At 45.2% G+C, this 27,150-nt stretch overlaps 1 protein-coding gene across 2 annotated transcripts in view; it reads left to right on the plus strand.

Moving 5' to 3' along the window:
* The window catches only part of LOC134356354 (fatty acyl-CoA hydrolase precursor, medium chain-like), a 98,870-nt gene that overhangs the window by 54,101 nt on the left and 17,619 nt on the right, over window positions 1–27,150 (plus strand). For both annotated transcript variants that reach the window (XM_063067254.1, XM_063067252.1), the window contains exon 10: window positions 19,241–19,385. In XM_063067254.1, the coding sequence (XP_062923324.1) occupies window positions 19,241–19,385 (145 nt within the window). The remainder of the gene's footprint in view (window positions 1–19,240; window positions 19,386–27,150) is intronic.

The raw sequence follows: 27,150 nt of genomic DNA on the forward strand, positions 1-27,150 counted from the left end.
TGTGCAATTTGTCTTCTTTTGCACAAAGCTGTATGTCAGTCTGTGTTTAAGCCATAAGACATCGGAGCATATTAGGCTATTTAGTTCATTAAGTCTGCTCCACCATTCCCTCATAGCTGATTTATTATCCCTTTCAATCCTGTTCTCCTGCATTCTCCCCGTACCTTTGACCTCCTGACAAATCAAGGATCTATCAATGTCCGCTTTAAACATACCCAGTAACATGACCTCCACTGCTGTCTGTGGCAATGAATTCCATTCCAAATGCACCTCCCTCTAGTCCTTATGTCCTACACTCCCCCCTCCATGTCCACTGTATCTAGACTTTTCAAGGTTCAACAAGTTTCAGCGAGATCCTTCATTGATTGAATAGAGCTTTCACCAGTGACCAATCTATACATCAGAAGCTTGAGGGAACAGGATTTCACTCAAATTCACTGCCCAAATAGGAAAAAGCAGCAGCAGGGCATAGCAGAGTAATAGAGTTTTCACCAGCGACCAATCCTGACATTGGAAGTTGGAGTGGAGGTGATTCCACACACTTCCACTGCTCAAGTAGGAAAAGGCAGCAGCAGGGTACGCCAGCGTAACAGAGCTTTGACCAACAACCGCTCTGTGTTTGGGATTGATTAACAAGAGGAAATTAAAGGAATGCAGAAGCAAGCACAGTAGCTATCATCGCAGTGGTTGTCATCTATGGACAGAGTCAGAGTGGTGATATTGAGGCTTCTGCAAAGAGAGGCTTCAGTCAGAGAAAGAAAAGAAAAGCTGACATTAAGTTTTTGTTATTCTCTTCTTTATATCTGCTCAGCTGGGACATTAAAGATGCCAGGCAGGATGGTGGAATGATCATAAGATATAGGAGCAGAAGTAGGCTATTTGGGCCATCGAGTCTGCTCCGCCATTCAATCATGGCTGATCCAATTCTTCCAGTCAGTTCTAAATGGCTGCCCTTCAATCCTGAAGTCTTGCCCTCTTGTCCTGGACTCCCCTACCATGGGAAATAACTTTGCCATATCTAATCTGTTCAGGCCTTTTAATATTTGAAATGTTTCTATGAGATCCCCCCTCATTCTCCTGAACTCCAGGGAATACAGCCCAAGAGCTGCCAAACGTTCCTCTTATGGTAACCCTTTCACTCCTGGAATCATTCTCCTGAATCTTCTCTGAACCGTCTCCAATGTCAGTATACCCTTTCTAAAATAAGGAGCCCAAACCTGTGCACAATACTCCAAGTGTGGTCTCACGAGTGCCTTACAGAGCCTCAATGTCACATAATGCTCTTATATTCTATACCTCTAGAAATGAATGCCAACATTGCTTCACCTTCTTCACAACCGACTCAACCTGGAGGTTAACCTTTAGACAATAGACAATAGGTGCAGAAGTAGACCATTCGGCCCTTTGAGCCTGCACCGCCATTCTGAGATCATGGCTGATCATCTACTATCAATACCCGGTTCCTGCCTTGTCCCCATAACCCTTGATTCCCCTATCCATAGGATACCTATCTAGCTCCAATTGGCCTCCACTGCCTTCTGAGGCAGCGTGTTCCACACCTCCACAACTCTCTGGGAGAAGAAGTTCCTCCTCAACTCTGTCCTAAATGACCTACCCCTTATTCTTAAACCATGCCCTCTGGTACTGGACTCTCCCAGCATCTGGAACATATTTCCTGCCTCTATCTTGTCCAATCTCTTAATAATCTTATATTTCTCAATCAGATCCCCCCCTCAATCTCCTTAATTCCAGAGTCTGTCTAACCTCTCTGTGTAAGACAGTCTGGACATCCCAGGAATTAACCTAGTGAACCTACGCTGCACCTCCTCCACAGCCAGGATGTCCTTCCTTAACCCTGGAGACCAAAACTGCACACAATACTCCAGGTGTGGTCTCACCAGGGCCCTGTACAAATGCAAAAGGATTTCCTTGCTCTTGTACTCAATTCCCTTTGTAATAAAGGCCAACATTCCATTAACAACACATATCAAAGTTGCTGGTGAACGCAGCAGGCCAGGCAGCGTCTCTAGGAAGAGGTACAGTTGACATTTCAGGCCGAGATCCTTCGTCAGGACTAACTGAAGGAAGAGTTAGTAAGAGATTTGCTTTACAACAGTCCATGAGCCTTCTTCACTGCCTGCTGCACTTGCTCATTCACCTTCAGAGACTGATGAACAAGTACTCCTAGATCTCTTTGTATTTCACCCTTACCTAACTCCACACCGTTCAGATAATAATCTGCCTTCCTGTTCTTGCTCCCAAAGTGAATAACCTCACACTTATTCACATTGAACACCACCTGCCAAGTTGCTGCCCACTCACCCAGCCTATCTAAATCACCTTGAATTCTCCTAACATCCTCATCACATGTCACACTGCCACCCAGCTTAGTATCATCAGCAAACTTGCTGATGTTATTCACAATGCCTTCCTTTAAATCATTGACGTAAATCGTAAACGGCTGTGGTCCCAATACCGAGCCCTGTGGCACCCCACTAGTCATCACCTGCCATTCTGAGAAACACCCATTCACTGCCACCCTTTGCTTTCTATCTGCCAACCAGTTTTCTATCCATGTCAATATCCTCCCCCCAATGCCATGAGCTCTGATTTTACCCACAAATCTCCTATGTGGTACCTTATCGAATGCCTTCTGAAAGTCAAGGTACACCACATCCACTGGATCTCCTGCGTCTATCTTCCTGGTTACATCCTCGAAAAACTCCAATAGATTAGTCAAGCATGATTTGCCCTTGGTAAATCCATGCTGGCTCGGGCCAATCCTATCACTGCTATCAAGATATGCTGCTATTTCATCTTTAATAATGGACTCTAGCATCTTCCCCACTACTGATGTTAGGCTAACAGGGCGATAGTTCTCTGTTTTCTCCCTCTCTCCTTTCTTAAAAAGTGGGATAACATTAGCCATTTGCCAATCCTCAGGAACTGATCCTGAATCTAAGGAACATTGGAAAATGATCACCAATGCATCCGCAATTTCCAGAGCCACCTCCCTTAGTACCCTCGGATGCAGACCATCTGGACCTGGGATTTGTTAGCCTTCAGTCCCATCAGTCTACTCATCACCGTTTCCTTCCTAATGTCAATCTGTTTCAGTTCCTCTGTTACCCTATGTCCTTGGCCCATCCATACATCTGGGAGATTGCTTGTGTCTTCCCTAGTGAAGACAGATCCAAAGTACTTATTAAATTCGTCTGCCACAGATCCAAAGTACTTATTAAATTCGTCTGCCATTTCTCTGTTTCCCATAACAATTTCTCCCAATTCATTCTTCAAGGGCCCAACATTGTTCTTTACTATCTTCCTTCTCTTCACATACCTAAAAAAACTTTTGCTATCCACCTTTATATTCCTAGCTACCTTGTGTTCATACCTCATTTTTTCTCCCCATATTGCCTTTTTAGTTAAGTTCTGTTGCTTCTTAAAAATTTCCCAATCATCCGTCTTCCCATTCACCTTATCTCTGTTATACTTCTTTTTTAATGCTATGCTATCTCTGACTTCCTTTGTCAACCACTGTGGCCACTTTCCCCCCTTTGAATCCTTCCTTCTCTGGGGGATGAACTGATTTTGCACCCTATGCATTATTCCCAAGAATACCTGCCATTGCTGTTCCACTGTCTTTTCTGCTTGGATATTCGACCAGTCAACTTTGGCCAGCTCCTCCCTCATGACTCCATAGTCTCCTTTGTTCAACTGCAATACTGACACTTCTGATCTGCCCTTATCCCTCTCAACTTGCAGATAAAAACTTATCATATTATGGTCACTACCTCCTAATGGCTCCTTTACTTCAAGATCACTTATCAAATCCTGTTCATTGCACAACACTAAATCCAGAATAGTCTTATCCCAGGTCGGCTCTCGTACAAGCTGCTCCAAAAATGCATCCCGTAGGCACTCTACAAACTCCCTATCCTGGGGTCCAGTACCAACCTGATTTTCCCAGTTCACCTGCATGTTGAAACCCCCATAACTACTGCGACGTTTCCTTTGCCACATGCCATTGTTAACTCCCTATTCAACTTGCATCCAATATCCATGCTACTGTTTGGGGGCCTGTAGATAACACCTATTAGGGTCTTTTTTCCCTTACTGTTCCTCAGTTCTATCCACACTGACTCTACTTCTCCTGATTCTATGTCCCCCCTTGCAAGGGATTGAATCTCATTCCTCACCAACAGGGCCACCCCACCCCCTCTGCCCACCTTTCTGTCCCTTCGATAGCATGTATACCCCTGTACATTCAATTCCCAGGCCTGATCCCCCTGCAGCCATGTCTCCATTATCCCAACAACATCATAGTTACCCATTCGCACCTGAGCTTCAAGCTCATCCGCCTTATTTCTGACACTTCGTGCATTCAGATATAGAATTTTTAATCCATTTCTCCTCTCTCTGTTTAAATCGCAGCCTATTGTGCATAACGCTGCACGAGGACACCCAAGTCCCTTTGCATCTCTGCATTTTGAATTCTCTCCCCATCTAAATAATAGTCTGCCCGTTTATTTCTTCCACCAAAGTGCATGACCATACACTTTCCAACATTGTATTTCATTTGCCACTTCTTTGCCCATTCCCCTAAACCAGGGTTCCCCAATTAGTTTTCCACAAGGGCCAAGTTATGTCAAGCATGCCAAGCCAAGGGTCCAGGGTTTTTCTTCATCGCGCCAGTAAATTGTTTTATGGGCAGATGTTGTTGTTGCTGCTATTTCCATTATTATTATTATTACTAGTAGTAATAGTAGTAGTAATAATTTAGGCCTGGGATTCTCAAAGCCTGTGTTGTGGGTCACACAAGAAAAAAAAATGCACCCTTGAAACAAAATAAGTCCAAAACCAACTATTTAATTATGACTCTAACTATCACAACTGTCAGCTGTCACATTGAGAACTCATCTGGGACTTAAAATACATATACACACACACACACACACACTCTGTAAACACGGTAGTCTTCACCACTTCTCTTCCGCACAAAGAGTTTTAGTAGTACTGCCTTTTCCACTGTTTCTGTTCTCTCATTTAATCTATTTGTTCTTTTTAATTAAGCTATATAGCATTTGAAGTATGAAGTGTAGCTATAAATGAAATTATCAGTATTATTGTTGTTGTAATATTATTATACCACAATAAGATTGACAAATGGACAAACATAAATTGATTCACTCACCAATCAGTGAGAGGAGTGACAGCAACGGGGTGAGGCAACCCTTCCGATGTCGGGCCTGTATTCTGTCATGGCAATCCTGAGGCACTGGCCAAGGTGTGCATTGGAGAGTCTGTTCCTGTCCTGGTTCTTGATAGAGTTCATTGAAGAAAACGATGACTCACATGTGTACATGGAGGGGAGCAGTGCGAGTAGGAGCATTGCAATAGCTCTCGTGTTTCTGAATTGAGCTTGGGGAACCACGTTAATGCAACACTCACCCCAACGACCTTGTGTTGTGCTTTGAGCAAATCAGATGTTCCCATTTCCAAAACCTCCTTCTGAAGAGTTGCCTCATCTATGGAAGGCACCAGCCTTTTGGCCTCTGCAGTCCACTGGCCGTCAGCTGAAACGGAGAACGGCTGTCTCAGGAAGAGGAGGATGTCACCTGAGAGTTTAGGAGAGCTTTCAAATCCTTCCCTGAAGTTTTCTGCCAGGCTCGTCACGAAGTCCTTCATCACTGGATCCTCCCGCATTTCGTTCTTCTCGCAATGCTCCCGCAGACGTGGAAAGTGCAACTTTCTCCCGTGAGTGTCTCGCTCCAAAAGGTTCAGCTTTGACCGGAAAGCTTCAATCGCCTCGTACATGTCTGCAACAGTGTGGTTGTTGCCTTGTAATTGCAGATTAAGTTGAATTAGATGAGACATGACGTCACACAAGAAAAGAACATGTGCCATCACCTTGTTGTCACTTAAAAACCCCTTAAATCCTTGGGCTTTTTAAGCTCTGCAGGCTGGATAAAAATGACACAAGCTCATGGCGCAGGTCGCACACCCTCTCCAACACACGGCCTTTGCTCAGCCAGCGAACATCATTATGCAGCAAAAGATCTTTGTGTTCCGCTGACATTTCCTCCAGCAATGCTCCGAAAAGGCGATGTTGCAGACCAGAACTCTCAGGAACAAAATTTACCAGTTTCGTCACAGTATCCATCACCTTTTTCATTTCCCCACACAATTTAGCGCACAACATTGATATGTGAATAATGCAATGAAATGCCAAGAGTGCTGGGTTAACAGCAGCAAACCTGCTTACCAAGCCCTTGTGTTGTCCCACCATCGACGGAGCCCCATTAGTGACAACGGACACAATTTTGCTCACATCCAAGCTATTCTTCTCAAATAACCGTGTCAATCATTAAAAATTATTTCTCTAGTTGTGAGCCCAGGCAGAGGAAGCAAACAAAGTAGCTCTTCCCGAAAGGTCTTCCCATCAAAAAAATCTTGCGAACACGGATAGCTCTTCCATATCGGTTCAGTCACAAGACAAGTCTATGGCTAGTGATATGGCTTCTGCTTTCTCCAAATCAGTGAGTAGATTGGAAAAGCACTCCTCCGCTAAAACTTCTGCTCTTCTTGTTGCCGTGTTAGCTGACAATGCGCTGTCTTTAACAGCTCCACAACCGTTTTCTTGGTTTTCTCATCATGACTTAAAACTTCGCCAACCATACCAATTGTACATGTTTTTAATCAACTTGGCATCAGCGAGTAGCTTCTTAGCTTTGGCAAGATTCCATGACACATGCAGTGATGCAGCTGTTGCACTCTCTTGTGCAGATGTTGATTTACAGATAGTAGAAACAGAGTGCTTGTAATGTTATCATATTTGCAATTTTTCGTTTGCGTTGATCTGATTTTGCAGCGTAGTTGGCATTAAAACTGGCAGCATGCAGAGTGTTGAAGTGCCGCTTTAGATTTTCTGATTTGCAGACAGCTACAGACTGCATGCATCTTAAGCATATCGGTTTAGCATTGGCCTGGTCTGGTAAAATAAAACAAAACTGATCGGTCCAGTCAGATTTGAACTGACGGTTTTCCTGGTCAACTTTGCACTTTTTCGCGCAGGCCATGTTGTTCTTGGTTTAGGGTTCGTGACTTACTGCTGGTAACAATTCGCTTAGATGACAGGCGGGTAGCTGGTGCATGCCGCTGTCTAGTTGAGGACCGTAGAGAGTGCGCAGTAGGTCGCGCGCTCTACGGGGGTGTAGGTCAAGGGTATGGTGTGGGATGAGGTTGAAGTAAATTAGAGCAGCGCACGCTTTATTTACATGTTATGACAGGTGCTTTCACGCAAGTGCCAATGGGTCGGCGCAGTCCAGGCATTTAGTTCTCACGGTCCGGACCTGGCCCGCGGTCTGCCTATTGGGGTTGTCTGCCCTAAACTATCTAAGTCTCTCTGCAGGCTCTCTGTTTCCTCAACACTACCTGCTCTTCCACCTATCTTTGTATCATCGGCAAATTCAGGCACAAATCCATTAATCCCATAGTCCAAATCATTGACATACATTGTAAAAAGCAGCGGTCTCAACAGCAACCCCTGTGGAAATCCACTGATAACCGGCAGCCAGCCAGAATAGGATCCCTTTATTCCCACTCTGTTTTCTGCCGAACAGCCAATGTTTCACCCATGCAAGTAACTCCTCTGTAATTCCATGGACTCTTACCTTGCTAAGCAGCCTTATGTGTGGCACCTTGTCAAAGGCCTTCTGGAAATCCAAGTACACCACGTCTACTGCATCTCCTTTGTCTAGCCTGCTTGTAATTTCCTCAAAGAATTGCAGTAGGTTAGTCAGGCAGGATTTTCCTTTCAGGAAACCATGCTGGCTTTGGCCTATCTTGTTATATGCTTCCGGGTATTCTGTAATCTCATCCCTAACAATCGATTCCAACAACTTCCCAACCACTGATGTCAGGCTTCCTGGTCTATAGTTTCCTTTCTGCCGCCTCCCACCCTCCTTAAATAGCAGAGTACCATTTCCAATTTTCCAGTCATGCGGTACAATGCCAGAACCTATCGATTCTTGAAAGATCATCGTTAATGCCTCCGCAATCTCTCCAGCTACTTCCTTCAGAACCTGACGGTGCATTCCATCAGGTCCAGGAGATTTATCCACCCTCAGATCATTAAGCTTCCTGAGCACCTTCTCAGTCGTAATCTTCACTGCACATACTTCACTTCCCTGACACTCTTGAATGTCCAATATACTGCAGACATTTTCCACTGTGAAGACTGATGCAAAATACGCATTCAGTTCCTCTGCCATCTCTGCATCACTCATTACAATATCTCCAGCGTCATTTTTTATTGTTCCTATATCTACCCTCAACTCTCTTGCACCCTTTATATACTTAAAAAAGCTTTTAGTATCTTCTTTGATGTTAGTCGCCAGTTTCTTTTCATAATTCATCTTCTTCTTCCTTATGATCTTCTTAGTTTCCTTCTGCAAGTTTTTAAAAGCTCCCCAATCCTCTATCTTCCCACTAGCTTTGGCTTCCTTGTATGCCCTCTCTTTTGCTTTTACTTTGCCTCTGACATCACTTGTCAGCCACGGTAGTGTCCTTCCATTCGAAAATTTCTTCTTATTTGGAATATATCTGTCTTGCACTTCCCTCATTTTTCACAGAAACTCCAGCCATTGGTGCTCTGCTGTCCTTCCTGCTAGTGTCTCTTTCCAGTCAACCTTGGACAGTTCCCCTCTCATGCCATTGTAATTTCCTTTATTCCACTGAAATAATGATACATTGGAATTTAGTTTCTCCTTCTCAAATTTCAAAGTGAACTCAATCATATTGTGATCACTGTTCCCTTAGGGTTCCTTAACCTTAAGTTCTCTTATCACCGCCAGATCATTGCACAATACCTAATCCAGCACAACTGATCCCCTAGTAGGCTCAACAACAAGCTGTTCTAAAAAGCCATCCCTTAGACATTCTACAAATTCTCTCTTGAGGTCCAGTACTGGCCTGGTTTTCTCAATCTACTTTCATGTTAAAATGCCCAACGATTATCATGACATTGCCCTTCTGACATGCCTTTTCTATCTCCTCCTGTAATTTGTAATCCACATCCTGGCTACTGTTTGGAGACCTGTATACAACTGCCATTAGGGTCCTTTTGCCTTTGCAATTTCTTAACTCAACCCATAGAGACTCTACACCTTCTGATCCTATGTCATCCCTTTCTAATGATTTAATATTATTTCCTATACACAGGGCCACACCACCCCGTCTGTCTACTAACCTATCTTTCTGATACACCGTATATCCTTGGACATTCAACTCCCAATGGCATCCATCCTTTAGCCAAGTTTCTGAGATGGCCACAACATCATACTTGCCAAAATGTAGCTGAATTTCAAGATCATCCCTTTTATTTCTTATGCTGCATGTGACACTTTCAGTCCAGTATTTGTTGCTTTCTGTTTTAACTGTACCATGCCTCTATTGCCCCGTAACTCATCCCACTAGCTGTGATTATGCCTCATCTCCTGCCTGTCCGTTCTATCATCTCTGTAGCATGCTATCTTTGATTTATTTCTGTTTCCCCTTCCTCAGCCCTATCACTCTGGTTCCCTTACCTCTGCCAAATTTTTAAACCCTCCCTCACAGCTCCTCTCGCAGTCTGTGGGAAGTTAGGGAGACCCACAGTATCGCTGACCACCACAACTGTAAGAAGTGCATCCAGCTGCAGCTTCTCATAATCCGCGTTGGGGAGTTGGAACTGGAACTGGATGAACTCTAGATCATTCGGGAAGCTGAAGGGGTGATGGAGGACAAATAAAGAGGTAGTTACACCCAAGGTGCAGGAAACAGGAAACTGGGTGACAGTCAGGAAGGGGAAAGAGGTTAAGGAGCCAGTGCAAAATACCCCTGTGGCCATCCCCCTCCACAACAGGTACATCAATTTGGATACTGTTGGGGGGGTTTGACCTAACAGAGGAAAGTCACAGTGGTCGGGACTCTGGTACTGAGTATGGTTTTCTGAGCCAGGCAGGAAGGAGGGAGAAGAGGGACACTGTGGTAAATGGAGATTCTTTAGTTAGGGGAATAGACAGATCGTTCAGTGGGCAAGAACAGGATTCCCAGATGGCATCTTGCCTCCCAGATGCCAAAGCCCAGGATATCTCAGATCGAGTCATCAGCATTCTTAAGTGGGAGAGTGAACAGCCAGACTTGTAGTCCATGTAGATACCAATGTCATGGGTAGGACAAGTGATGAAGTTCTACAAAGTGAGTTCAGGGAGTTAGGAGCGAAGTTAACGGGTAGGACCTTCAGGGTTGTGACCTCGGGATTGCTACCAGTGCCACGTGCTAGTGAGGCCAGAACTAGGAAGATTATACAGTTTAGTATGTGGCTAAGGAGTTGGTGTAGGAGGGAGGTTATAAGATTTTTGGATCATTGGGCTCTCTTGCGGGGAAGGTGGGACCTGTACAGAAGGGTCGGTTTGCCCCTGAACTGGAGGGGGACTGATAGCCTAGTGGGAAGGTTGGTTAAAACTGCACAGTGGGATTTAAACTAGAGTTGCAGGAGATGGGAACCAGATTGCCAGAACAGTGAGTGGAGAGGTTGTGAAGGCAGATGTTGGTAAGGCCTTCGACAAAGTCAGGAATGAAAAGGTTGAGCATGGTGTGACTGGTATCCTGAGCTGCATATATTTCAATGCAAGAAGTATCATAGGAAAGCTGGATGAGCTCAGGGCATGGATCAACACCTGGAATTATGACGTTGTAGCCATTAGTGAGACTTGGTTGAGGAGAGCAAGACTGGAAGCTCAATATTCCAGGCTTCTGTTGTTTCAGATGTAACAGAGTGAAAGGGATTAAAAGGAGGAGGGTGTCACAGTCCCGACCGTTAATTCCCCATTTGCTCCTATTCCCTTTGGTTGTGCCACGGCTCTGACCGTTAATTCCCTATTTTCTCCTGATCTCCCTTAATGGCGATACACCTGGTTTTCATCATGACCTGCAGCATAAGAACTCCAGTTTAGCACCCACTAGTTGCTAGATCGTTGGTTTTGCCTGTGTGGTAATCAATGTTTCCCGGCCGCTTAGGAAAGTGGGTTCTGAGTCTTGCTTCAGTATCGAGAACTACCTGAGAAACTCAGCCTCTTCGTGTCAAGATAAATTTTCTAGTTCGACTTCAATTCCGAGGTTCAACTGTGAGACTCTGTCTCTTTGAGTCTTTCACGTTTTGCCTGTTTCCTGCCTTCCTGCTCTCCCTCCAGTTTGTGGTTCAACACTCACATCCGCATCCGCATCCTAACTCTATCTCCGTGCCTGTGTCCTGCGATGGGGTTCGCCTCATCCCTTGTAACAGAGGGGTGGCGTTACTAGTCAGAGAAAATGTTACGGCGGTCCTCAGTCAGGACAGATTGGAGAACTCAGCTAGTGAGGCGTTATGGGCGCAACTGAGGAATAAAAAGATATGAACATAGAACATAGAACAGTACAGGCCCTTCGGCCCACAATGTTGTGCCGACTCTCAAACCCTGCCTCCCATATAAGCCCCCACCTTAGATTCCTCCATATACCTGTCTAGTAGTCTCTTAAACTTCACTAGTGTATCTGCCTCCACCACTGACTCAGGCAGTGCATTCCACACACCAATCACTCTCTGAGTAAAAAACCTTCCTCTAATATCCCCCTTGAACTTCCCACCCCTTACCTTAAAGCCATGTCCTCTTGTATTGAGCAGTGGTGCCCTGGGGAAGAAGCGCTGGCTATCCACTCTATCTATTCCTCTTATTATCTTGTACACTTCTATCATGTCTCCTCTCATCCTCCTTCTCTCCAAAGAGTAAAGCCCTAGCTCCCTTAATCTCTGATCATGTTAATGGGGTATATTACAAACCACACAACAGTCTTAGGGAATTAGAGGAACAAATTTGCAAAGAAATTGCAGACTGTTGCAAGAAACTTAAGGTTGTTATAGTAGGTGATTTAATCTTTCCACATCGACCGGGAATCCCATTCTGTAAAAGGACTTGATGGGAAACCATTTGTCAAATGTGTTCAGGAAAGTTTCCTTCATCAGTATGCAGAAGTCCCGACGAGAGAGTGTGCAATACTGGATCATCTATTAGGGAATGAGGCAGGGCAGGTGACAGACGTTCGTGTATGGGAACATTTTGTATCGAGTGACAACTGTCATGACTTTGTAACGTACCAGCAGCAAGAGATGACAAATTGAGTCAGGTTTTAATATTAAAACCACTATATTTATTTTCATCTACTCAAAAACATAGAAAATTAAATAAACTACTTTCTTAACCAGAAGTTAACAGTGTTATGCGTCTATAGCTTACTTACAGTCAAACTTAGAACCTGTTCTTAACAAATCTTACTCAAGCACAGTCTTAAAGTGGCAGTTCAGAGAATCCAAGTAATTCACGAAATAGGTGAGAGGAGAGACTTGTGGATTCACAATGCAGTGACAAGGCAATCACGAAGAATTCCAAAGATTCCACGGCTAGCGAACGAAGAAACGGTTACTGAAGATCTCAGCCAAGGAATACTGTTCTGAAGTTCACGAAGAGCGATTTCACAAAGTGACTGTCACGAAATCCACACCCATGGATCATACGAAGGACAGACACGTCTCCACAATGCACAGTGTGCCGCTGATTAACCCAATCCTTTGGGTCTGGGTAAGCATTAGACTTTACCCTTCTCGATCGTGAGCTGTTCCCGGATAGCTTGAAGCCTGCGATCTTCACTCTCTCTCTTTTTCCTTCGACTCCCTTTCAGCAAAATGTCCACATTTCTTTTATCCCGTCGGCATATGTCATAAGGTAATGCTCACAGAAACGAAACTGTGGACTCCCAGTAAAAGAAAACTAGGGACACATGACGTCCACAGTAAATGAAACTACGGACTCCCAGGAAAACGAAACTGTGGACACGTAACACAACAATACCATTAGTTTGAAAATAAATATGCAAAGAGATAGGTCTGGTCTGTGGGTTGAGATTCTAAATTGGTGAAAGGCCAATTTTGATGGCATTAGAAATGATTTGAAAAGTGTTGATTGCCACACGGTGTTTTCTGGCAAAGGTGTACTTGGAAAGTGGAAGCCTTCAAAAATGAAATTTTGAGAGTACAAAGCTCGTATGTGTCTGTCAGAATAAAAGGTAAAGATAACAAATGTAGGGAACATTGGTTTTCAAGAGATATGGAGGCTCTGGTTAAGAGGAAAAAGGAGGTGCCTAACAGGTATTGGCAAGTAGGAACAATTGAAGCGCTTATGGAGTACAGGAAATGCAAGAGAACACTTAAGAAATCAGTCACAAAGTTGCTGTAGTGGACAAGGTGAAAGACAATCCTAAGAGATTCTACAGATATGTTAAGAACAAAAGGATTACAAGAGACAAAATTGATCCTCTGGAAGACCAGAAGGCAATCCCTGTGCAGAACTAAAACATGGGGGGGTGCGGAATCTTAAGTGTATTCGTTACATCTGTATTTACTCAGGAGACAGACACAGAGTCTATAAAAATGAGGTACAGCAGCATCATTGTCATGGAACCTGTACAGATTAGAGAGGAGGATGTGCTTGCTACCCTGAAACCATTCAGGGTGGATGAATCCCCAGGGCCTGAGCAAGTGTTCCCTCAGACCCTGCAGGAGGCAAGTGCAGAAATAGCCGATGCCCCAGCAGAGATATTTAAAACATCTTTTGCAACAGGAGAGGTACCAATAGCCAGTGTTGTTCTGATGCTGAAAAAAGGCTGGAAATAGAAACCAAGAAATTATAGGCCAGTGAGTCTGACATCAGTTGTGGGAAAGCTATTGAAAGGGACCGGATATATAAGTATTTGAATAGAGACATGGACTGACTCAGGATAGTCAGCGTGGCTTCAAAAGTTCAAAGTTCTTTTTATTATCAGAGTGAATGCATGTCACCACATACAACTCTGAGATTCTTTTTCTGTGGCACACTTAGCAAATCTATAGAACAGTAACTGTAGCAATACACACAAAATGCTAGAGGAACTCAGCAGGCCTGGCAGCATTTATGGAAAAAAGTGCGGTCAACATTTCGGCCATAGATGCTGCCTGGCCTGCAAGTTCCTCTAGCACTTTGTGTGTGTTGCTCAAACTTCCAGCATCTGCAGATTTTCTCTTGTTTGTGAACCGTAACTGTAAACAGGATCAATGGGCAACTAACTGTGCAAATGCGAATATAAATAAATAGCAATAAATAATGAGCACAAAATAACAAGATAAAGAATCCTTAAAGTGAGACCATCGGTTGTGGGAACACCAGAAATAGAACGAGTGTAGTAATCGCCTTTTGTTCAAGAGCTGATGGTTGAGGGGTAGCAACTGTTTCTGAAACTGGTGGTGTAAGTCCTGAGGTACTTTCACCTTCTCCCTGAGGACAGCAGCGAGAAAAGAGCATGGCGTGTGGTGTGTGGTAGTCACGTCTAACCAATGTCATAGAGTTTTCTGAGGAAATGACCAGGAAAGTGGATGAAGGCAAGGCAGTGGAAGTTTTCCGCATGGACGTTAGTAAGACATTTGACAACATCCCACATTGGAGGCTGATCAAGAAGGTTCAGTTGTTCAGCATTCAGTATGAGGTGGTAAACTGGATTAGACATCGGCCTTGTGTAGAAGCCAGAGAGTGGTCGTACAGAGTTCCCTCTCTGACTGGAGGCCTGTGACGAATGGAGTGCCACAGGGATCAGTGCTGGTCTGTTGTTGTTTGTCATCTCTATCAACGATCTGGATGATAATGCGGTTAACTGGATCATCAAATTTGCAGATGACACCAAGATTGGGAGTGTAGTGGACAGTGAGGAAAGTGATCATGGCCTGCAGTGAGATCTGCATCAGCTGGAAAAATGGGCTGAAAAATGATAGATGGAATTTAGATTAGATTAGATTATGAGAACAGTCCGTCCTCTTTTATTGTCATTTAGAAATGCATACATACATTAAGAAATGATACAATGTTTCTCCAGAGTGATATCACAGAAAACAGGACAGACCAAAGACTAACACTGACAGAACCACATACAGGTAGAGCGTTCCTATGAAACGGTTCGTAAGCCGGAATGTCGTAAAGCGAAGAAGCAATTACCATTTATTTACATGGGAAAAATTTGTGAGCGTTCACAGACCCAAAAAATAACCTACCAAATCATGCTAAATAACACATAAAACCTAAAATAACAGTAACATATAGTAAAAGCAGGAATTATATGATGAATACACAGCCTATATAAAGTAGAAATACTTTTCCACAATCATTGCTAGTCTGTAGTGAAAATCTCACGCAAGTGCTGTCGGCAGAAACACGGCACAATCACTCTCCAGTAACCTTTAAGCTATGAAGCTGCCAAATCATACCAAATAACAAGTAAAAATACACAGCCTGTATAAAGTAGAAATAATATATGTACAGTGTAGTATCACTTACGGGAATCAGGAAGACATCGAGCACACTGATGATAGTGTGTTAGGCTGAGTCGTCGGAGGTTGGGGTGGTGCAGTAGCCCCCCCCCCCTCCAGGCAGCTACCCGATACCGATCCGCGAAGCATGCAGGGGTCCAGCGGTAGCCGGTACTCACCCAGCACATCTTTAAGAAAAAAGCCGAAATAAACAAGCTAATTAATTAGGTGCTGCCCAACATGTAAATGTCGGCCCAGATCAGAGTCGACACAATCGGCAATCGGCAATCGCCTCTGATCTGGGCCAACATTTATGTGCCGGGCGGCACCTAATTAATTAGCTTGTTTATTTCGGCTTTTTTCTTAAAGACGTGCTGGGTGCCTCCCGGCTACCACTGCATTCTCCGCGAATCGGTATCTGTCCGCGGCCTGGGGGTTGGGATCACTGGGGTGGTGGGACACTGGGGTGTCATCTCATCGTCGATCAGGGCAGGCAGGTCATCTTCTCCTATGTCTGCCTGCCTCAATGTCGAAGGTCGAGGTTTGTCGTCTGCTGAAGGCTTGCTTGACTGTTGGCCTCGCACATTTTTAGATCGTACAGTTCTTTGTAAGGACTCAAACCATTCTGCAAATATGCCCTAAACCAACGTACCCTTTCAAAATTAAAGTCGTACTTTATCATTGCAGCGAAAATCTCACGCAGTTGCTTCACATTCAGTTCCTGGATGACTTCACTTTCGGTCCATTCGCTACTGTATTCGGTTTCAATTGTTATCCTTTCCTCTTCCAATTGCATCAGTCTTCATCTATCAGTTCTTGGTCATGGGATGCCAAAACCTCTTCAACATCATCTTCGTCAGCTTCCACAAGCCAAACTCACTTTGTCCTTACTTCGTTCACCACGATTGAAACACTTAATTATGTCTAGTTTTACGCTAAGTGCAACACCCTTACGAGCTCTTTTAGGCTTTTCCGATACCTTAGAACTCATCTTGCTAATGGCTGCTCACAGGCACATGTTTAAACAATGCCAGCAAGAATGCCATTCTAAATCTGGGGGAGAGCGGCTGCTTGGGGGTGGGGGGCGGGGGCACTGCCGTTTTTCCCGCGCTGCTTTTTTTCGCGCGCTGCCTTTTTTCGTAACAGCGAAAACACCTTCTGTTAGCGAAAACACATAACTAATGTAGGTCTTTCGTAACTGTGAGGTTTCGTAAAGCGAACGTTCGAAAAGTGGGGGACACCTGTAATTATAACATATAGTTACAGCAGTGCAAAACAATACCATAATTTGATGAAGAACAGATCATAGGCACAGTAAAAAGAAGTCTCAAAGTCCTGAGTCGATCGACTCCCGAGTCCCCGATAGCAGGCGGCAAAAGGGAGAAACTCCCTGCCATAAACCTCCAGGCACCGTCAATTTGCTGATACCTTGGAAGCAGCTGACCACAGCCGACACTGAGTCCATCTGTCCGAAAACTCCGAGCTTCCAACCAGCCTCTCGGATACAGCCTCCCGAGCGCCATCCTCTGCCGAGCGCCTTCGACCTCTCCCTGGCCGCAGAAACACGCAAAGCCGAGGATTTCAAGGCCTTCAGCTCCGGAGATTCCGGTTACCACGCAGTAGCAGCAGCAGCGAAACGGGCATTTCAGAAATTTTCCAGATGTTCCTCAGTGCTCTCACGTCTATCTCCATCAAATCAGGATTGTGTACAGTCCCCTACTTGACAGATAACAGACTTCATCACTGAGGTGGCCACACGCGCTGCCATTGTGCCGCCATCTTCTCCCCCCCTCCCGGGAGGTTAATGCAGACAAGTACAAAGTGTTGCACTTCAGGGTAGGTCTTGCACAGTGAACAGTAAGGTACTGAGGGAAGTGGTAGAACAAAGAGATCTGGGAATACCAGTACATAATTAAATGACGTCACAGGTAGCGAGGATCATAAAGAAAGATTTTGGTACATTGGCCTTCATAAATCAATGTACTGAACACAGGAGATGGGATGTTATGTTGAAGTTGTATAAGGCCTAATTTGGAGTATTGTGTGCAATTTTGGTCACCAACCTACAGGGAAGATGCAAGCAAGGTTGAAAGCACAGAGAAAATTTACAAGCATGCTGCTGGGCCTGGAGGGCCTGAGTTATGAAGAAAGATTGAATAGGTTATGTCTGTATTCTTCAGAACATAGAAGATTGAGAGGAGATTTGCTAGAGGCACACAAAATTATGATGAAGGCAGATAGGGTAAATGCAAGCAGGCTGCAAGAATTACATTGCAAAACTGGAAAAAACCCAGATCTCCCACTGTGAAGAAATAGACTGAGGAAATGATTAAGATTTCATCATATGAACACATGTTGGGAAGAATTAACAGTGTGTTGGGAAGAATTAACAGTTAGGGAAAAGTGCAAGACGCGTGGGATCAATTTTGGATGTATGTTAATTTAAACTTAAGTTAGAACTTTTTCTGTTTCTAAATTTTACTTGTTTTCCTGTCATGGGATGGCTGTGTAAATATGCTGTACTCTATCTGCTCTATGACATGCTGTGCTTTTGTAAAATAAGAATAAATAATAATAAAAATTTGAATTACAAAAAAAAAGTACAAGCAGGCTTTTTCCACTCAGGTTGGGTAGGACTACAACCAGTGGTCATGGGTTCAGGGCGAAAAATGAGACGTTTAAGGGGAACTTGAGAGGAAACCCATTTTCACTGAGGGTCGTGTGAGTGTAGAATGAGCTGACGGTACAAGTGGTGCACGCAAGCTCAATTTCAATGTTTAAGAGAAGTTTGGATAGGTACATGGATTGTAAGGATATGGAGGGCTGTGGTTGATGGGAGTAGTCAGTTTAAATAGTTTCTGCATGGACTAGATGGGCTGAAGGGTCTGTTTCTGTTCTGTACTTCTATATGACTCTATGGTTTCAATGAGATTGCTCATCAGTTTCAGCGAGAGCTGTGATGTGTTTCAGAGAGATCTCTGACGGGTTTCAGCAAGACCTCTGATGGTTTTCAGACTTCTGATTGAATTCAGCTCGACATCTGATGTGTTTCAGCGGGATCTCTGACGGGTTTCAGTGGAATCTCTGACGGGTTTCAGCGGGAACTCTGAAGGGTTTCAGTGAGACCTCTGACTGGTTTCAGCAAGATCTCTGTACATATTTCATAGTATATATGTTTAGTTTTTCATAAATTCTATTGTCTGTCTTAATTTTCCTGTAAATGCCTGTAAGGAAGTGAATCTCAAGGTGGTATTTGGAAATGTACATACTTTGATCATAAACTTACTGCGTGAAGAAGTTTGTTTATTTACTTAGAGATACAGAGAGGAACAGCCCCTTCTGTCCCAACAAGCTGCACAACTCAGCAGCTCACCTCTATTAACCCTCGCATACTCACAGGACAACTTACAATGACCAATTAATCTACTAACCGTCCTTGAACTGTGGAGGGGAAAAGAGCATCCAGAGGAAAACACAGAGTCACAGGGAGAACGTAGAAACTCCGTACAGATGGGGCTGGAATTGAACTTCGAACTCTGGAATGCCCTGAACTGTAAAAGTGTTGCACTAGCCACTACGCTACCATGGCGCCCAGTTACCCGTCAGGTCTTCTTTCAATCTTCACCCCTTCTTAAATCACACCCCCTAGTTTTTGGTTCTCTTTCACTGGGGGAAAGGCCGTGCGTTCACCCTGTCTGTACCCCAGTCTGTTAGGAGATTGAGGTTTACAAAGTTCTGCTGTACGATGGCATTTCAGCTGTGCGCACACTATTGTCTTGTGAATCTGCTCTGCTAGAGTTAACTGTGGCTGTGTTGATCCCTTTCTGAGGGCAGCTGACAGAGGAGGTGGTGCAACAAGCCCAGGACGAGTACATGGGAGACACACAGGACAGGACAGAGATCAGAGACCGACACCTTGAGTTGCTGGGAGATGTGTTTATGTTAGAGCCTACAATCCGAGCTGCCAGATATTTCAGAGGTAAGAGATCCAAACGAGTATCCTGTCTCCATGTCTCGCACCGTGAATACATAGAACATAAAACACAGAAGAATACAGCACAGGAACAGGCCCTTCGACTCGCTATGTTATGCCAAACCCATTACGTAAATCATTAAATGGCCAATATATTTTGCCTGTACAATGTCCATATCCTTGCACTTTTCTCATATTCATCCGAACACCAAATGTCTCTTTAATGTCCCTAATGTATCTGCCACCACGCCCCCCCCCACCGCCAGGCAGCGCATTCTAGGCACCCACCACACATTGTATATAAAAACTTGCTTCTCATATCACCCTTGAAATTTCCTCCTCTTACCTCTCTGTGTAATAATGTAATGCTGACATACAACCCGCCCCCCCCCCATGCAACTGACTCTAGTTAGAAACTGTTCAGCAACACACTCCTGACACAATTCAGTGGCATAGTGTCCCAAATAAACAACAGGAATCCTGGCTGTTTTCTCAATTTGTGTTTGTTTTTTAAGAGTTCGCCCAAATGAGTGGTTGCCCTGATTAATCAATGGCCAATTAATTGGAATCCACTGTATTTATGAAAGAAAACTTACTCCAGACACTTCTATGAAGCTTTGCCCCTCTCACCCTAAGCCTAAAACTTCTAGTATTTAACATTTGGGAATTTAACTTGAGAAAGGCACTGACTGTCTCCACTCAGCCTCCGGCACTTCAGAGGAATTTTTATCCAAGTTTATTCAACCTCTCCTCACAATTTATACTCTTTAATCCCAGCAACATCCTGGTGAACCTCTCCTGCATCCTCTCCAAAGCTTCCACATCCTTCTTGTAATGGGGTGATTGGAACTGTACACAATACTCCAAGTGTGGCCGAACCAAACTCTTATACGTGACTTGTCAACTTTTCCATTCATGTCAATCATTTCAAAACATAAGAACATCGAGGAAGTACAAAAGGAAATCTAAAGTTCAAAGTAAATTTATTAAAGTACTTATGTGTCTACATATACAACCCTGGGCATACTCAATAAATCCATAAGAGAATTATAACCATAGTAGAATCAATGAAAGATTGCACCAACTTGGGCGATCAACGAATGTACAAAAGAGATAAACTGTGCATTCAAAAATAAAGAAAGAATATTAATAAATAAATGAGAAATAAATATCAAAAACATGAGATGAAGTGTCCGTGAAAGTGAGTCCATAGCTCATGGGAACATTTCAATGATGAAGTGAAGTTGGGTGAAATTATCCCCTTTGGGTCAAGAGCCTGATGGTTGAGGGGTAATAACAATTCCTAGTTCTAAAAAGAGAATGCACAATATAGTGTCACAGTTACAGAGAAAATACAGGATGGGCAATATACTTGGCACAAGCACCACAACAAAGAATATTGTGAGGTCAAGAATTCATTATTATTGGTCTGTTTAGATTTAGATTTAATGTCAGAGAATGTATACGGGACACAACCTGAAATTCATACTCTTCACAGACGTCAATGAAACAAAAGACCCCTTCAATGAATGACAGAACATCAAAGCCCTGAAACCCCCCTCCCCCCAACCCTTTGCAGAAGCAGCAGCAAGCATCAACTCCTCCCTCCCCCTCCCTACACACCAGCAAAAACATCAACTCCTCCCTCCCACTCCCTACACACCAGCAAAAGCATCAACTCCTCCCTCCCCCTCCCTACACACCAGCAAAAACATCAACTCCTCCCTCCCCCTCCCTACACACCAGCAAAAGCATCAACTCCTCCCTCCCCCTCCCTACACACCAGCAAAAGCATCAACTCCTCCCTCCCCCTCCCTACACACCAGCAAAAGCATCGACTCCTCCCTCCCCCTCCCTACACACCAGCAAAAGCATCAACTCCTCCCTCCCCCTCCCTACACACCAGCAAAAGCATCGACTCCTCCCTCCCCCTCCCTACACACCAGCAAAAGCATCAACTCCTCCTCCCCCTCCCTACACACCAGCAAAAGCATCAACTCCTCCCTCCCCCTCCCTACACACCAGCAAAAGCATCAACTCCTCCCTCCCCCTCCCTACACACCAGCAAAAACATCAACTCCTCCCTCCCCCTCCCTACACACCAGCAAAAACATCAACTCCTCCTCCCCTCCCTACACACCAGCAAAAGCATCAACTCCTCCCTCCCCCTCCCTACACACCAGCAAAACCATCAACTCCTCCCTCCCCCTCCCTACACACCAGCAAAAACATCAACTCCTCCCTCCCCCTCCCTACACACCAGCAAAAGCATCAACTCCTCCCTCCCCCTCCCTACACACCAGCAAAAACATCAACTCCTCCCTCCCCCTCCCTACACACCAGCAAAAACATCAACTCCTCCCTCCCCCTCCCTACACACCAGCAAAAACATCAACTCCTCCTCCCCCTCCCTACACACCAGCAAAAACATCAACTCCTCCCTCCCCCTCCCTACACACCAGCAAAAGCATCAACTCCTCCCTCCCCCTCCCTACACACCAGCAAAAGCATCAACTCCTCCCTCCCCCTCCCTACACACCAGCAAAAACATCAACTCCTCCCTCCCCCTCCCTACACACCAGCAAAAGCATCAACTCCTCCCTCCCCCTCCCTACACACCAGCAAAAGCATCAACTCCTCCCTCCCCCTCCCCACACACCAGCAAAAGCATCAACTCCTCCTCCCCCTCCCTACACACCAGTAAAAGCATCAACTCCTCCCTCCCCCTCCCTACACACCAACAAAAACATCAACTCCTCCCTCCCCCTCCCTACACACCAGCAAAACCATCAACTCCTCCCTCCCCCTCCCTACACACCAGCAAAAACATCAACTCCTCCTCCCCCCCACACACCAGCAAAAACATCAACTCCTCCATCCCCCTCCCTACACACCAGCAAAAACATCAACTCCTCCCTCCCCCTCCCTACACACCAGCAAAAACATCAACTCCTCCCTCCCCCTCCCTACACACCAACAAAAGCATCAACTCCTCCCTCCCCCTCCCTACACACCAGCAAAAACATCAACTCCTCCTCCCCCTCCCTACACACCAACAAAAGCATCAACTCCTCCCTCCCCCTCCCTACACACCAGCAAAAGCATCAACTCCTCCCTCCCCCTCCCTACACACCAGCAAAAACATCAACTCCTCCCTCCCCCTCCCTACACACCAGCAAAAACATCAACTCCTCCCCCCCTCCCTACACACCAGCAAAAACATCAACTCCTCCCTCCCCCTCCCTACACACCAGCAAAAGCATCAACTCCTCCTCCCCTCCCTACACACCAGCAAAAGCATCAACTCCTCCCTCCCCCTCCCTACACACCAGCAAAAACATCAACTCCTCCTTCCCCCTCCCTACACACCAGCAAAAACATCAACTCCTCCTCCCCCTCCCTACACACCAGCAAAAACATCAACTCCTCCCTCCCCCTCCCTACACACCAACAAAAACATCAACTCCTCCCTCCCCCTCCCTACACACCAGCAAAAACATCAACTCCTCCCTCCCCCTCCCTACACACCAGCAAAAGCATCAACTCCTCCCTCCCCCTCCCTACACACCAGCAAAAACATCAACTCCTCCCTCCCCCTCCCTACACACCAGCAAAAGCATCAACTCCTCCCTCCCCCTCCCTACACACCAGCAAAAGCATCAACTCCTCCCTCCCCCTCCCTACACACCAGCAAAAACATCAACTCCTCCCTCCCCCTCCCTACACACCAGCAAAAACATCAACTCCTCCCTCCCCCTCCCTACACACCAGCAAAAGCATCAACTCCTCCCTCCCCCTCCCTACACACCAGCAAAAGCATCAACTCCTCCCCCCCCCCACACTTCTACACTTTAAACTTTATTGTCGCCAAACAATTGGTACTAGAACGTACAATCATCACAGCGATATTTGATTCTGCCCTTCGCACTCCCTGGAGTACAAATATTAAATATTAAAAATAGTTAAAATTAGTAAATATTAAAATTTTAAATTATAAATCATAAATAGAAAATAGAAAAATGGGAAGTGAGGTAGTGCAAATAAAACCCAGAGGCAGGTCTGGATATTTGGAGGGTACGGCCCAGATCCGGGTCAGGATCCGTTCAGCAGTCTTATCACAGTTGGAAAGAAGCTGTTCCCAAATCTGGCCGTACGAGTCTTCAAGCTCCTGAACCTTCTCCCAGAGGGAAGAGGGACAAAAAGTCTGTTGGCTGGGTGGGTCGTGTCCTTGATTATCCTGGCAGCACTGCTCCGACAGCGTGTGGTGTAAAGTGAGTCCACGGACGGAAGATTGGTTTCTGTGATGTGCTGCGCCGTGTTCACGATCTTCTGCAGCTTCTTCCAGTCTTGGACAGGACAACTTCCATACCAGGTTGTGATGCACCCTAGAAGAATGCTTTCTATGGTGCATCTATAAAAATTAGTGAGGGTTTTAGGGGACAGGCCAAATTTCTTTAGTTTTCTCAGGAAGTAAAGGCGCTGGTGGGCCTTCATGGCAGTGAACTCTGCTTGGCTGGACCAAGTCAGGTCATTTGTGATATTGACCCCAAGGAACTTAAAAGTTTTTGACCTGTTCCACTTGCGCACCACCGATGTAAATTGGGTCGTGTGGTCCACTACTCCTTCTGAAGTCAACAACCAATTCCTTCATCTTGCTGACGTTGAGGGATAGGTTATTGTCGTCGCACCATACCACCAGGTTCTTAATTTCCCCTCTGTACTCAAACTCATCATTACCCGAGATACGGCCTACAATTGTTGTGTCATCAGCAAATTTATATATTGAGTTTGATGGAAACTTGGCTACACATCATGGGTGTACAGTGAGTACAGCAGGGGGCTGAGTACACAGCCTTGTGGGTCACCGGTGCTCAGAGTGATTGTAGAGGAGAGCTTGTCCCCTATTTTTACAGCCTAGGTCCTGTCTGTGAGGAAGTTGAAGATCCAGCTGCAGATCCGAGTGCTAAGGCCCAGGTTCCGGAGCTTAGGAATCAGTTTATTTGGAATGATGGTATTAAAGGCAGAGCTGTAGTCAATGAAAACCATCAACTCCTCCCTCCCCCTCCCTACACACCAGCAAAAGCATCAACTCCTCCCCCCACCCAGAGAATGCTGGAGGAACTCAGCAGGCCAGGCAGCATCTATGGAAAGAAGTCCAGTCAGCGTTTCGGGCCAAGTCCCTTCAGCAGGTCGTCCCCACTTCCCCAACATGCAAACAGCCAAAGCCTCCAAAGGGACCTTGATCCAGAGTTCATCAACACTGCAGTCCGTAACTGAGCACTCTGGTATCTCAGCCAGGCTCTCTCTCTCCAGTGAGGCAGAGAGGGGTTAGCTCGAGAGAGAAAAAGAGGGGTTGCTCAAGTACAGGGACTTTCTTCTGACAGCAGCCAGCGATTCACAAACACACGGGCTGCTGTCGTTTCGATGTTTCAGTCTCCCATGACGCTTCAGTTGACAAAATCGGCGAGGAACCAGATCATCCACAGGGCCATTCCCCGTGAGCACACGTCTTCCAGACCGTTCTTGGAGAGAGCGAAACGTCAGGCCAACATGGACCTGAAAGACTGGCGGGACAGGGACCAAATGCGGGCAAATGAGACCAGATAAGGTAGACATCTTGGTCAGCACAGATTAGTTGGGCAGAAGGGCCTGTTTCTCTGCTGTATAACTCCATGACTATGACATTTTCCTGTCCATAGTAAAGAGGCTAATTGCTGCTTAGAATTTTGGATATTTATGGCCATTCAGCCCACACCTGCTAGCTCTACACGGACTTGTGTTCAGGAACAGATATTACCAATCGACCATCAGGCTCCTGAACCAGAGGGGATAACTTCACTCATCCTGGCACTGAACTGATTCCACAACCTATGGACGTGCTTTCAAGGACTCTACAACTCGTGTTCTCAATGTTATGTAATTATGTTCATATTTATTTATTATTTATTGTGTTTTTGTATTTGCACACTTATTTTCTTTTGCTCATTGGTTGTTTGTCCATCTTTGTTTGTGTGAAATTTTTAAGACCATAAAACACAGGAGCAGAATTCAGCCATTTGGCCCATCGAGTCTGCTCCACCATTCAGTCATGGCTGGTCTCTTTTTATTCTCTCCTCCCCAACCCCATTCCCTGGCCTTCTCCCCGTAACCTTTGATGCCATGTCCAATCAAGAACCTATCAATCTCTGCCTTAAATACTCCCAATGACCTGGCCTCCACAGCTGCATGTGGCAACAAATTCCACAAATTCACCACCCTTCAGCTAAAGAAATTTCTCTGCATCTCTACTTTGAAAGGGCACCCCTCTATCCTGAGGTTGTGCCCTCTTTTCCTGGACTCCCCCACCATGGGAAGCATCCGTTCCACATCTACTCTGTCTAGTCCTTTTAGCATTCGAAAGGTTTCAATGAGATCCCCCCTCATCCTTCTAAACTCCAGTGAGTACAAACCCAGAGCTATCAAACATTCCTCATGTGATAATCCTTCCATTCCTGAAATCATCCTTGTGAACCTCCTCTGGACCCTCTCCAATGCCAGCACATCTCTTCTAAGATGACGAGCCCAAAACTGTTCACAATACTCAAGATGAGGCCTCACCAGTACCTTATAAAGCCTCAGCATCACATTCTTGCTCTTGTATTCCAGACCTCTTGAAATGAATGTTAACATTGCATTAGCCTTCCTCACTGCCGACTCAACCTGCAAGTTAACCTTTAGGGTGTTCTGCACAAGGACCCCCAAATCCCTTTGGATCTCAGATTTTTGGATTTTTCTCCCCGTTTAGAAAATAGTTCTCGCATTTATTTCTGCTACCAAAGTGCATGACCATGCATTTTCCAACATTATATTTCATTTGCCACTTTCTTGCCCATTCTCCTAATCTGTCTAGGTCCTTCTGCATTCTACCTGTTTCGTCAACACTATCTGCCCCTCCTCCAATCTTCATATCATCTGCAAACTTGGCGACAAAGCCATCTATTTCATCATCTAAATTATTTATATACAGCATAAAAAGAAGTGATCCCAACACCGACCCCTGCGGAACACCACTAGTCACTGGCAGCCAACCAGAAAAGGATCCTTTTATTCCCACTCACTGCCTCCTACCAATCAGCCAATGCTCTAACCATGTCAGTAACTTTCCTGTAATACCATGGGCTCTTAACTTGGTAAGCAACCTCATGTGTGGCACTTTGTCAAAGGCCTTCTAAAAGTCCAAATATACAACATCCTCTGCATCCCCTTTATCTATCCTAGTTTATTCTCAAAGAATTCCAACAGGTTCGTCAGGCAGGAATTTCCCTGAAAGAAACCATGCTGACTTTGTACTACCTTGTCCTGTGTCGCCAAGTGCTCTATCACCTTGTCCTTAAAAATTGACTAACATCTTCCCAATCACTGACGTCAAGCTAACTAGCCTATAATTTCCTTTCTGCTGCCTTCCTCCTTTCTTAAAAAGTGGAGTGGCATTTGCAATTTTCCAGTCCTCTGGCACCATGCCAGAGTCCAATTATTTTTGGAAGATCATTTCCGATGCTTCCATAATCTCTAATGCTACCTCTTTCAGAACCCTCGGGTGCAGTTTATCTGGTCCAGGTGACTTATGTACCATTAGGTCTTTCAGCTTTTTGAGCACCTTCTCCCTTGTAATATTAACTGCACCCACTTCTCTTCCTTCACACACTACAACATCAGGCATACTGCTAGTGTTTTCCACAGTGAAGGCTGATGCAAAATACTCATTTAGTTCATCTGCCGTCTCCTTGGCTCC

Source organism: Mobula hypostoma, chromosome 14 (assembly GCF_963921235.1).
Source record: "Mobula hypostoma chromosome 14, sMobHyp1.1, whole genome shotgun sequence".
In the NCBI taxonomy this organism is placed as follows: Eukaryota; Metazoa; Chordata; class Chondrichthyes; order Myliobatiformes; family Myliobatidae; genus Mobula; species Mobula hypostoma.